The 14,061-nt window shown below is 35.8% G+C and overlaps 2 protein-coding genes across 2 annotated transcripts; one reads left to right on the top strand and one right to left on the bottom strand.

The window, feature by feature from the left end:
* Positions 1–1,340: 1,340 nt before the first annotated feature.
* On the bottom strand, positions 1,341–8,796 carry LOC141828933 (polyadenylate-binding protein RBP47C'-like). Its single transcript, XM_074716324.1, has 6 exons — positions 8,420–8,796; positions 5,444–5,897; positions 2,391–2,458; positions 2,181–2,311; positions 1,985–2,081; positions 1,341–1,760 (listed from the first exon to the last, which is right to left on the bottom strand). Exons 1-6 carry the CDS (start codon positions 8,735–8,737, stop codon positions 1,611–1,613), a joined length of 1,218 nt encoding a protein of 405 aa, XP_074572425.1. The 5' UTR covers positions 8,738–8,796; the 3' UTR covers positions 1,341–1,610.
* A 2,519-nt stretch (positions 8,797–11,315) lies between these two features.
* Positions 11,316–12,363, top strand: LOC141829857 (cyclin-dependent kinase inhibitor 1-like). Its single transcript, XM_074717343.1, has 4 exons — positions 11,316–11,582; positions 11,648–11,691; positions 11,768–11,947; positions 12,105–12,363. Exons 1-4 carry the CDS (start codon positions 11,316–11,318, stop codon positions 12,181–12,183), a joined length of 570 nt encoding a protein of 189 aa, XP_074573444.1. The 3' UTR covers positions 12,184–12,363.
* The last annotated feature ends 1,698 nt before the right edge of the window (positions 12,364–14,061 follow it).

Genomic DNA, 14,061 nt, shown 5'->3' with positions numbered 1-14,061 from the left:
AATAATAAGTTATCTCTAATTGAAAGTTTTAAATACTTAGAATTATTTTTATAAAAAGATAGAAGGATTGAGAGAGATACCTTACATATAATACAAACGGGATTGTTATAATAACAAGTGTTCTGTGTGATCATAAAGTACTTTTAAAACTCAAAGGAAAGTTTTACAAACTGACGGTTAGACCTCTGTTATATTATATAGAGATGAATATTGAGCTATGACTCGAATACATGAATAAAAGAAATTGTAAATATGAGGATGTTAAAATGAATGTGCAGATATACAAGAATGGACTGAATAAGAAATAAAAATATTAGAAAGAAAATAAAAGTTACACTTATTGAGAGAAAACTCTAAGAGACTTGTTTAAAATGGTACAGCCATGTACTTAAACGATCAATAAATGGTCTAGTTAGATGATGTACAATTATGATAAATCTGCACATTAAACAAGCAAAAGGAAGAGAAAGATCAAAAAAAGATTCGATTAGCAATAATAAAAAGAGATAATTTATTTAAATATAAATAATAATATAATAGAGGATAGAGTCCAATAATATAAAAGGATCCATATAATCGACCTCACCTAATAGGATAAAGTTTGATTATCGTTGTTATTATTGTAAGAGATAAAATGATCAATTTTGTGCTAAAAAAAGTAATTCAGTAGACCAACATCCTAAGCCATATCAATGCATTGTGAGCAAGAGTAAGGTCCAATCCTCCCCAAAGACTTTTAAGGAATAATTATGACATTTTAAATAATGAAAATTTGTATTACATAGAATTATTCAGACTCATGCCACATGATCATCATGGACATAAAGTTTCCGTTCGCGATCTGCAAAATTTTTTACAAAATTGCTACTCTCATTATTAACCTTGTTGTTAATGTTTACAAGGATCGATTTTAGAGGGTGATAGATTTGTTATAATGGAGCAAGAGATCAATTCTGACCCCTTAACTTGTTTTATTATGTCACTTATCAAGTGTACAATGATTTAATAATAACTCAAGAATAAGCTACCCGATTGGACCAATGGGTTCGGTTCAAGAAGCACTAGGAATCACAAAATCTTGAGAATGAGCAAATTGTTGGGTCTGTTTGCTCCCACAAACGTAGTTGAGTTGGTACTCGAATGGCAAAATTGCTATATTAGACAAGGATCACGCTCAAGGTGAACAGTATCCTCTTTTACTTTATTGTTATTAAATTCTGAATAAAGTAAAACATAAATAGCTTAAAATACTCTACCAAGAAAGGAAAACATAAACAATTTCTGCAACTATTTAAAACTCTACCAAGAAATAACTTGTTTCATCGCATGCAATGATCAAGTGATTAAGGACTCCATGTATAAAATATATGGTGATTCCTCTGTTTCAGGAACAATGTTTCCTTGAACTAGCAAACTATCTATTAAACGATTGGCATACACTTCCACACAAACAGAAGTAGAATTTAGTTATGATCTGTGACAAAATCTTCGCGAGAATCTTCAGTTGAAACTCTTTTAAAGTGCATAAGTTTACACACCACACGACAGGGTTCTTCTGACTAACTCACCAACTACTGATCACAGCTACACCTGTGCTTGCCTTTGAAGAATCAGTTCACTTGCTGTTGGTTTCCGTAAAATGCATAAGCGCCATACGGCACAGCGTACATGGCCGGGTAGTGAGGAGGTATGCTGTATCCGTCGTACATCTGCCCCCCGTAGTAGGCACCACTCCACCTCCTGCCTCGTTCAGCTCTCGACTGTAAATGAAACAGAGAAAGAATCAAGAGATTAGATGGTTTGGGCTTGAAATAACTACACATTTGGATGGGAAAATGACAGGGTATTATGTTGTTTTGAATTTAGAATCAACTTCAAATTGTTTGAATTACATACACACATTTCAATTTTGCATCAGTTGAGGTCTATCGTTAACAAATTTGGAGTTAGCTACTTGATTTAGAGTCTGGAGACAAAAAGTTACCTGTTTATTAGCAGGGTTGCGACCCCATGATAGACGAACTGTTTGCTTGCCGATGGTTGTACCATTTAATTGTTGCATTGCTTCTTCAGCATTGTTTCTGCACGGGTTTGAGAAAGTGAACTCAGATAATAACAATGTATGTCGAACTTATCGCCCTTGTGTTTACAGTGTTCAGAACTAAATCAGTGATACGCACCTGTGGACAAAAAGAACAAAGCCACATTGTTTTCCAACAGGAATTTTAACAGAGGCGACTTCGCCATACTGAGAAAAAGCTTCTTTCAAATCATCTTCACTGACATCTGGATCCAGCCCTCCGACAAATACCTTCGCCAGACAACAAATTGTAAAATCAAAATGCAAAAACAATGCACATTGTCGATGTGTTGTGTAGTGAAAATCCTACTGTTGTATTAGCTGAATCTACATCTGATTGGGAACCAGCTGGAGATGCACCATTTGGTCCAAAACCACCTAAAGCATCCAGGACTTGAAATTAAGAAGACATTCACTTAAAAATAAATTAGGATGAAATATGAAACTAGAATCTGAAAGGGGACACTTGCAAATTGAATCCTTGTGCAGAAAAAAAAAAAAATAAATGAGTGACGATAAGATTAGCCTATTGATCTATAAATGAGTATCAAAGCTACAGAACGACTGTTGATACAGTCCAAGATGACTGAGTTAGGATGAGTCGATAATACACTCTTCAATAAAAGATGGAATCCGTCACCCCAACGGCCCCACACGGTCGGTCCCACGATCATATGTGAAGAAGTATATCGGAAAGGTGTAGTTGGCCACTACGGGGAAAAGCATTATTTCGGCTTCGTCGAGATTCGATCCTTGCGCACTTCAGCAAGTCTGCCTCGTAGTAACCAACTCAACCATGCTCCGAGGGCACTCAACAGATGCTTAGGTATGCACTCAATGTCAAAATGGTAGCTTCTTTTTTCCTACACACACAAGTGATGGTTTCAATCTAATTTCAGTTAAAACATAAATAAACAATAACCTCTCATTTATAAATTTGGCTAAAAGTTCAAAGTCTACAAGCATTTAGGCAAACACAAGTTTTTATATATATACTGTAAGTTGAAAGTAGATAATATTGAGGTCCGTGCTCAATGCATCCCTATAGAAGGGTTGTTAAGAGTAAGATTATGCATGGATGGAGACTTTTCCTTGTTCTTCATATAACCTTTTTCCATTGTTTTTTCCCTCTTGAATCACAAGAAAACAACATATGATTAAACTAATTCAACCATGATCACTTGTCTGAATGGACTTAATGAATCACTTTCATCCATTCACTGATGTGGATTTAGCAGCAAATAGGAAGGCAACCATCTCCGGACAAATCAATCACATGAATGGTTTGATAACAAATTCCTATTATTAATGATGCAAGAATAATTAGGAGGTTTTGTAGTAGATCCTTATAAGATTTTATTCTGATTAGTAATAACACACTAGGTTAACATAGATTTTACTTTAAGAGAATAAGTTTATTTTATGGATCAGAATAGGTAATTACAATGTTTTTAGGAGAATAGGTCACTGTTGGGGCCTTGAAGAAAATTCCAATAGGTTTCTTGATATAACACGGGAAAACACAAGGACAAAGAAAATAAGCTTTTATCAAATTGAAAATAATTAGACAAGAAGAATTGAGGTTTCTTACCTATTCACCTAATAACCTAATTTCAAAAAAAAAAAAACTAGCTAATAAATAACCTATTCCCTAAAATTACTTATTCCCCTAAAGCAAGACTTAAGTAAACTGAAGATAATTAAACAAGAGAGATTGGAATCAACCTATTCCTTAAAATGTCTCAATCCCCTAGACCAAGATTGAAATGTACCTAGTATATTATGACTGAACAAAATAAAATCTTAAAAGATATCTACCAAAGCAAAACTTCTATAATTTAAAATTCCATCATCATTCCTGCATCATTACTTGATGCAGCACAAATGACAGGAGATAAAATCGTATGGCTCACAAGAGGAAATAATTATGGAACAACCAGAAATCATAAACAATTAAAAAATAGGGATGGGAGTTTCTTTGAAGGCGCCTAAACTTGTCGATAAAAACTTATTCCTGAAATTTGGGAATAAATAACCTACTTCCTAAGAACTTGCCAATACCATAATCTATTCCCTATTTAACTTATTCTCCTACAACAAGATCTAAATTTACTAATTTATTACAAATAATCAAAACAAAATAGTATAAATTCTGAAAAACTTAAATTTTAAAACATTCCAATTGTTCTCGCCTCAGAGATGTTGGTTATGCATAGAATGACAGAAAATTGATCAAGCTGGTATGGACATCATATTCAAAAAAAGACCGTGGATTCTAAGACAGGTTTTGTCAATTAGAGTTTGACGGTGAAGGAAGATCAAATAAAACATTTAAACGTAACAAAAAAATTAATTGATTTAAATATTACTAGTGATGCGGACTTGCATAGAGTTCAATGGAAATGTAAGATAAATAAAGCCAACCCCTAATAGTTGGGGCTTACAAGGCTTGATGATGATGATGGAATTTTACAATATCTTGTACCCTACTTCTGTCACTGAATTAGAAAATTTGTCCACAACTAGGAATTTGTTTAACCTTGAAATGTTCTACCACTGAATAACATGTCCAATAGATTAAGTTGATGATTGACACGAATCTTCTGCATATAAAATTACACATTCCAAGCAATACCCAGAAATACCTGTGCTGATAAAATATGCCTTGTCGCATTCATTTAAGATCATGTATCTGTATGCATTAAGTTCAGCAGAAGCATAGGTTGTTTTAGATGTTGTTACATTATGCTGATTACAGAACTTTCAGGTAAATGTATCAAATCCTCACTAAGCCACTTGGCAGTGACTATGGCATAAGGGATGAAGCTGTGAAGAGAAATGCTGTCTCTTCCATCCATTTGATGTTTCCTATTTCCCTTTCCAGAAACTGGCTTGCGGTGCCCACCCAAATGCATGATAACTACCACCTTAACAATCCAAACATCACATAGTTGTATCCAACATATAACCTACTTAAGTAAATTCCTAACCTAGATTGCAAGAGCCAAGTTAGATAGGCACGGGTATCAAAATTTATCTACACATACAACCATCTCCAAAAATAAAAAGGGACTAACATAGTTGTATCAAATAAATAATTCATACAAATCAAATTCAGTAGAAATTAAGAAAAAAGAAATAGTAATATTTTGGTAGAGCATGGTCCATAACTACTAAGCACATGATAGAAGACGTCTCATGCAGTACGCAAAAATACATAACAGATATATATGATTCAGCGTCTAACTACATTACTTAATGCTTAGAAAAGTAATTCAACAATAAACTAAGATCTAAAAGTGCTGAACTATATTTTGGAAGCAAAAAAGAAACCTCAAATGAAGAATATTAGTTCATACATACCAGAAGATTTTCTAGGAGTAGCAAGGCCAATGCGCATAGGCCTAGTAGAACAATAAACACCATTCATCTCAGTAATGGCAAGCTTTTTTTCGTTCTCATCCCCAAATCTGACAAATCCATAACCTTTTGAACGTCCAGTATTTGCATCAATAACTACTTTTGCACCTTTTACTGAGGAGTATTTAATAGAAAATGTTTCATACAGAAGTGTATCTGTAACATCAGAAGCTAAATCGCCTACAAAAATAGAGTGATCAGAAGAAAGATCTGAACGCTTTTCACCCATGCTAAATGATGCCCAATTTAGCCGGAATGGCTGGTCTGTGTTTGGCATAAGATGACTGCTGAAATTCTGAAGTATATTTTCAGCAGTTGCATGTGAATGAAACTCCACAAACCCATAACCCTCTGACTGTCCGGTCTGCTTATTGCGAATAACTTTTATGGAGACAACCTGCATGACATGTGTAACAACACCAAATGACGAGTATAATCTGATTCACTATACATGTCGCATTAAGAAAGGATCCATTTTTGTTTAAATTTGGACAGCAAGAGGAGATTAAGAAAATCGAGGATATTGAGATTCTAGATAAATATCATCAGTTCCCATCTAGACCAGCATTAGGACTGGCTGATCCTTCAACCTTGATTTTAATAAGATTAAATTCTTATTTCATGCAAGCTATTCAAAAAGAAAAAACGCTTTTCCTAAATCCATTTGAATGGACACCATGATTTAAAATTAGTATTGCTGCAAATTTCGATCATACTAAAGAAACTACAGAATCCACTCGATATGTGCTGATTAGTGACATATTATGCACTCTAATTTCATGTTATATAAAACTCATTTCTTATCTAAAAACAAAGAATATCAATCAAGTTAGAAGTAACTATTAGGCAATTCGCCAAGTTTTAACCATCATTACCTTGTGGCATTTGTTGAAAAGGTTCCTGCCAATAAAATTTATCAACAGGATACAGATTGAGATTAAAAGTTAAATCACTATGTTGCTTATATAATATTCGTACATCAGAAAAACAGATTTGTTATCTTCAAAAAAAGGCAAACTTGAAGAGATGTTCTCAATCAAGGCACATATATTCCTTTACAGAAACCATGTTAAAATACAATAGCAATTAAAAATTCTAGCCATTAGTTACAAAAGATAGGGACATAAGTAGCATCAATATCTTATTAAAAATTTTTAAAAAGCATCTTTCACCTGAGTCCTGAATATGATTTCCAGACTTTAATCTTAGTAACATACATACCCTCAACCTGATTTAAACTACACAGCACAATTAGAGGGAAAATGAGTACAATGCTATTGATAACAGTAGTTGACCCAGCAAGGATGGAACAAATAAATGATACGTTGCCACTACAATCATTAAACAATAAGGCACTTTTGAAAAAGCTGTTGGGACGAATGGGTAGTGTGAAAGTCAACTGTGGGAGAGACAATTCAAGGAAATCAAGCAATTGAGAGGTTATTGAATTAACTGAAGATAGCATAACAGTTCAGCTACTTACATGTTTGGAATCCATCTAGCAGTTAGCTTATCTTATCTGGTTCGGGCATGTATTCAACTAGCATTTACATGGGTAACATTTGAATGTGGGGAGCAATCACCCTAAAGTACGCTTTTCATTCTGAAGATCCTATCGCAGAAAGAATACTGAATCTTGGACTTGCAACTTGAATGTGAAAAACATAGTGGGATAGTTACTCTGACTAGGACAAAGGCGAAAAGCAAAGGAGAGAGTTCTGTTATCACAAGGAAACTCATGACCTCCATGTCTTACACCAGTGCCATTTAAGTAAAACAAGCAAGTTTGCTGCCAATGTCATATGTGATGAAAGGGTACCAGAGAGATGAGCACTTCAGATAGTTGTCCAGTGAAAGACTATAACTTATGAGAGGTATGTCCGATCAATTGAGTTAGAGAACAAGATGCAAACAGGTAGGCAAAGGCATACAACTGCACAGTCAAGGTTACATTGGAACTAACAAGTGAATGAACCATTCAACTTAAGGGAGCAAAATCAGGGGAGAAACCATTCTTTCTATTGTCTCGCCGACAAATGTGGCAAATTGATGAGCTGGTTGTATTTTCTTCATGTTATTACAAAGGATCTCCCATTTAGTCAAGGTAATGAAACACACACAAGACCAAGAAAAATTTCTTAAAGAAAGCAAGTCCTGTTGGCAGTTCAGCTTATCCACTTTAGTTGATAGTCATCATTGAATATGTAGAAGCTAATTAAGAAGTACTTCTTTAAAATAAACCCACAATATTCTCGCAATTATCACAGATGACAAAGCTCTAAAGTTGAAATCCTTAAATGAATAACCAAAAAAATTATATTTCACTATTCTTCTGATTGTTGCTTTCCAACCCCTAATTACTGAGTGTGCTGTATTGCAAAAAGAACTAGCAGGAACATTCACCAATTGTAACCTGTTTATCTTCAGTTTATCTTCTAGGTTCAACCTTCATCAGCTACCACTAGTTAAATTTGTTAGAGCTGAATTCAGAGCACGGAATTCTACATCAATGGGCATTATGTTTTCAGGAATTAATATGACAAAAAGTAAATTTCTTAAATTTACATCAGATCCAATCCAAGGAAAGCAATGCAAAGGGCTATGATATCGGTATCTAAAAACTTAACTAATTGATATTTCTTGTTATCAAATCTAGCGATTGTTCGCTTAAAATTTAAGACTTTTATAAAATTTCTAACAGAAATTACGAAACTGTCCAAATTCCATGCAAAAGCACTTATATTATTTTTCCTATACACATAATACATGGAATGTAAGAATACCTTAACTAACTCTCGTAGAGGAATCGAAGGGATCAGGAAGATCCAATCCGTCATAAACACATCCATTATTAATAACTGACCTTTTCATCAAAAAAGAAGAACGACGCCATTAGACGACGAAAGGATAAATCCTAACCTCGCCGGTGTGTCCAAAGCAGCTGTGGAGGTAGTTCTCGTCCATCCAGTACTGGAGGTCCCCCGCCCAGATCGTCCGTTTCTCGTCATCCGCCACAGCTTCCCCACCTTGTTGGTAGCGGTTCGATTTCGAAGGAGGAAGAGGAGGCGTCGGGGTCCGGTGGTAGGGCACAAAAGCCTGCCCGTAGGGAGGCGGAGGAGGCGGCGCCATCATGGGATGCTGCATCACCATCGCCGGCGCCTGGTACCGAACCGGAGTCCAAGCCTGTGGAGGAGGGGTCGATGTCCACCGTGGATCTACGCCACCTGCCGGTTGCATCGTCGCCGCCGCCGTTGCGCTGAGGTCGGCAGCGAGGCTGAGCCGCAATGTGAGGGAGATTAAGCAAAGAGATCTCACGGAAGGTGATGAGAAGGGCTTAAATAGGGAGGCGGCTCGGAGGCGAGGTATGATAATGGCCGTCCGATCTGAAGATATGTATCACGGATGCCGTTGATTGGCGCACCGGACCCGGTCGGCGTTCAAGGGCCGCGGTTTTTGACCAGATCCGCGTCCGTAACGGACTGCAATAAATCGAGATAACAAACGTACCGGTTTAATATGTGGCGACAGAACCAGCGGCTCGTTTTAATTATATAACGTGGATGCCGGTTTGATTCAATTATGCAATTTAACTCTTAATTTATTAGTATAAATTAGTGATTTAATTTTTTAATAACATTTTTAAATAAATGATGTGCAATTAAAAATTGACCATGTAAAAAAATGAGTAACAGATAAAATTTATAGTTATTTATTAAAGAAATATATAGTAATTTTTTGAATATTGATAGCTTAAAATCTGTCTGTATTTTTTTTTTACCTTATTACTCTGTTTTTAAATTTGAAAACAATATTTTTATATATTTTAAATGGTCAAAATATTAAATAATAAATAAATTGCACTTGACTCTCAAGTCCAACCTCGAGTTGGAGTTGAATAGGAATGAGCAAAAAAAAAATAATCAGTAACTTGATTCATGATTCAAGTATGCAATATCAGTTCTTCAGGTATTGTTAAGTTGGTTGTTACGAGATAAACTTATTTAAGTGGGTCAGAATTGAATATCAATGAAGCTAAGGCAATCTGTAACTTCTCGTAGTGGTCATGGTCATGAGACTAACCATGATAGATTCTATCTTTTGCTGAAGTATACAATATCAATCAACTATGAACATCATCGATTTTATATCGATTCAATTTGTTCAATTTTGATGACGAAATTCAATTGATCATAACTCTTTCAAAATTGACACACAACCAAACACAAATTGAGCTTCTCAATTAGGCCCATTAGGAGCTCATTGGGTGATCTCACAACCTAGCATGTTCTTCTATTAACAGAATTCCTAGTTGAGCTCTCTTATTCAAAAAACACTCACTTTAGGCTTTCTCCTACTCATTCAACACCCTATTTTAACTATTAAATCGTTTCGCCAAAAGACTTCTGATGTATAATATTTTGCGTCAAAATTATGTTAAAATCAAAGAAGACAATAGTTGCTCTCTGTAAGTTCTCGAGTATCCTTACTCTGTTTAGTGTCTCGGCTTATCTTGTATTTGCCCTTTCGTCTAACTTCACTTTGCACTAAAATTACGATCGACATACAAATTGCTTCGTGCATGATCGTGTAAAGAGGTGTTCTTTCATCCGCACACGAATTCGCTATAAGATTCGTGCGTGAATCAAATCTAAAAGAGTCTAATTGGAATAGGACCACAAAAACACTAGAGAGAACCAAACAAGTAGATCCTATTTCTCATGTCTACTCTTCACGAGCTTTAGTGTTTTCTATATCCCTGTTCCCTTCTTTCTATATAAGATGATCCAATCATCCATAGTGATGGAGGTTTTCAACCGAAAATGTCATATCGATAAACGTTGATGAATATTTTATATAAATATTTGTATTGTTAATTTAGTGATCGATATATATATTTATCAAATATTAACTTCTCTGGTAGTGGAGAGAGAAAGAGGGTTTCTGGAAACATGATTGAGTTGGTTAATACGGAACAGATTGATTGAAATGGATAAGGGTCAAATTTCGACGAAGTCGAGACAATACTCTTCTTCCGGAGTGATCAACTGCAATTTTCTGATTTATTTCCTGATAGATGATCGTGTAGATTCTATGTAATGATAAATTCCAATTAGTCCAATTGATTATCTTTGGGGTGATTGGTCTTGTCTCATGGAAATTTTTCATCAGTCACTAGAATAAATCAGGAAGTACACATAGCGGCCAACACAGAAGTTTTTCATCGGCCCCCGTTTGGAAGAAAATTTCTATAAATTTTTTTTTTAAAATAAGCCGTAGTTGGGGATCAAACCGTAAGTGCACCGTGGCACCGCCCCGGGACAATATAATGCTAAAGAAGGAGGAGGAGGGAGAATGGGGTCTTTTATGTAATTCTGCGTGAAGAAGCTGGGCTCTCAAATGATTGGAGCTTCGGCCAGCACAAGTTGGAGGATCCAAAGCTTGGTGTAGTAGCCATTGGCAGTTGGTCCCCCAGTTCAACCACGCCACTGTTTAGAGGAGAAAGGCAAAGAAAAGAACCTGCAGTCCACGCATCAGTCTGTTACCAAACCACGAGAATCCTCTCCCAACCGAGAAAACAGACAACGAGGCGGAAAAGGGCAAGACGATGGCCAGCTTCTTTTTCGCCCTTCAGGTGGTCCACCGACTTCTGCTGAAGCCATGGGAATGTGCCTCTTGAGACCCCCCTCCTCCCTCGCTGGATTTAGGGTTTAAGGTTGAAGAGGGAGAAGTGATGGGCCGGAGGCCCACGTGGTTTACTTGGGCCCGGTTAGTTTCTAACGGCGCCGTTTGAATTCGAAAGACGCCGTCAAGTCGGATGGGCGTCTGTTACATAAACGCGGAGGAACGTGAGGTGGAGGCATTTGAAGCGTGGGAGGGAGGGGTCGGGGAGAGAGCGGCGACGATGGAAGGGCGCCGGCGCTCGAAGAGGAGGAGGAGGACGGTGATGGGGGAGGAAGGAGAGATCGAGATCTCGTCGACGTTCTTCATCGTGGAGCCTCGGGTCGAGAGATCCGAGGCGGACGCCAACCGCGGACGGCGTGGTTCCAGCAATGTCTGCTGCGAGGCGCTGAGGTCGGGGGAGGTGAGGTTGATCTTTTTGTTGTGGCCCTTTGCTTGTGATCTGTACTTGTTCTCACGATCGGACAGGAATTGGACATGCCGAAGCTTTTTTTGGGAAGCAAGCGAGAAAGGTTTTGCTCGATTCTTCTCTTCAATTTTGGCTCCATTTCCGAGTTTCGTAATTCGATTTCGTCCCAATTCTCGTAGGGAAGAGATAACAGATTCGAGCAGCGACGACGGAGATCGGGAAGCCGGCTTCGATCTGGAACCGACGGCCGAGCGGGACTCGCATCGGCGATCGCCTGCGGATGCGATGCCGACGGAGGCGGAGCTCGAGGGTTTCTTTGCGGCGGCGGAGAGCGAGTTGCGGCGGCGATTCGCCGAGAGGTAATTTTAATTAATTGAGCTTCCACTTACCTCCGCCTCCGCGCAGGTTAGCCGGCGACTCCCCGTGCTCGTTCTAGCAAATTCAGAGCTCAAGTGGCTAACCTGAGCCGCACTCGATCTGTCGATCTGAGTGCCGCTATCTTCCGCTGTGTCGCAGGTACAACTTCGACGTCGTCAACGACGCGCCGTTCGCCGGCCGCTTCGAGTGGATTCGGTTAGCACATGGGAACGAGTGAAAGCCAGAGAAGAGAAATTCAAAAGGGGGAAAAAAAGGAAGACATGAAATTAATAAAGTTGATTCTCTTTTCCAATTTCATTTCCCTCAATTTTCAAGAGGTAAAAAATGCCCTCATCTTAAAGTTAATTTTTTATTATTGAATAAAATAGTGAAATATAAAAGTCAAAATTATTGTTTATCTAGGTAAAAATGCTTAACATTAAATAGGTCAACTTTACATTTACCATTTTTTTTCTTTATGATTGTCATTGTTGTTCACCATTTATGACTTATTAACTTTTGGTGTGAGTCTAAAAGGAAAGATTAAAGTTGATCTCACATAATCAATCGACATTAATTTATCTTAAAAGTCGTGCGAATTTTTAATACAAAGCTTTTTTGAGTGAGTGGGAAAGGGAGTCTGAAATGTTATATAAAAGGGAAAGGTAGTTGGGAGTGGGACTGTGGGAGTAGAGAAAAGGAAGTGGATTTGCATGGGATCATGTGCCCATGTGATTATGTGGAGGATGAACCATATATATGATGTGGAGGATGATAAAATATAATATAACCATGACACATATGTGTCACTTTCATGCCTCATGTGCCATATTTTCATACATCCTATCTCCCCCAAATTTCTAAAATGTTTAAAATGTTATTAATTATTTAATATCCTAAAAATGCTCTAGAAAATATATATGGTATTTTAATAGCACGTGTAGATTTCAAAATTTCCTCATTTTGCATACTTAATTTATATAATACTAAAATCACACCACGTATTCTCATTATATTCTTCACAATTTATTATTCTTAATTTACATTATCAAATTTAAATTTGAAGACATAGATATATTTTTAAAAAATTCAAAAGTATATTTATTTTAATTTAAAGTAATTTATAATTTTCTATGTCCAAGTATTTATAAATTTAAAAATTTATTATTTTTAATTTACATCATCAAATTCAGATCTAAAGACATATATATACATTAAGGAGGCTTTAGAAGTATATTGATTTTATTTTGAAATGATTCAAAGTTTCTCTAGGTTCATCAATCAATTTTATTTAAAACTGATTGATGGGCCTAGACTGTGAAAATAATGTATTTTTAAAAATCTTCTTAATATATCTATATCCTTAAATCTGAATTCAATAACATAAATTAAAAATAGTAAAATTTTGAATGGGAAATAAGGAGGGGGCTATAATAGAAATACACTAGGTGATTTTAGTATTCTAAAAGTTAGATACAAGAAATGAGAAATCCAAAAATCTCATGTGTGGTTTAGTAAGCTTGTTTGATAAGGTAATCAAGTCGAGCTTAAAATTAACTAACCTTTTGAAATAATTATTGAAGCTTGGCTTGATTTATTTTTTATGAGTTTGGTTCGTTTAGATATTATTAAATTCTCAATTTAAACTTGTTTACATTTTTAAAATTTACATTTTAAGTTTGTTTAATTTGGTTGGTTATTGAATTTAATAATATAAATTTATTTGTTCATTTTGAAACTTTATTTCTATATGTAATATGTTAATAAGAGTTTCTATTGATGAATATGATTCACAAATAATTATTCACGAACGTTATTCATGAACATTATCACAAACATTAACTAATTGTTATGTATTTCAAAAAATGACACATATGTATTAAATCAAGCTTGCCCAGCATTTATTTAAGTTTAATTTAGTTTAGTTATTTAATTTTATTTATTTAATTGATCTTGTGTATATTGAATGAACATAAATAAGTTCTTATCAAGTCAAACATCAAATTTATTTACGAATGTTCAGTTCATTTACGATCCTATATATATTTATATTTATATTTCACTTTGATTTTTTTTTCCATTACTCCATTTTAATATTACCTTTTGATAAAAATAA

The sequence above is a fragment of the Curcuma longa genome, chromosome 5 (genome assembly GCF_044706935.1).
Source record: "Curcuma longa cultivar G26 ecotype Majalengka, Jawa Barat chromosome 5, ITB_CL_G26_1.1, whole genome shotgun sequence".
NCBI lineage: Eukaryota > Viridiplantae > Streptophyta > Magnoliopsida > Zingiberales > Zingiberaceae > Curcuma > Curcuma longa.
Note: the sequence above shows the minus strand (reverse complement) of the source record. Positions and strands in the feature narration are given on the sequence as shown.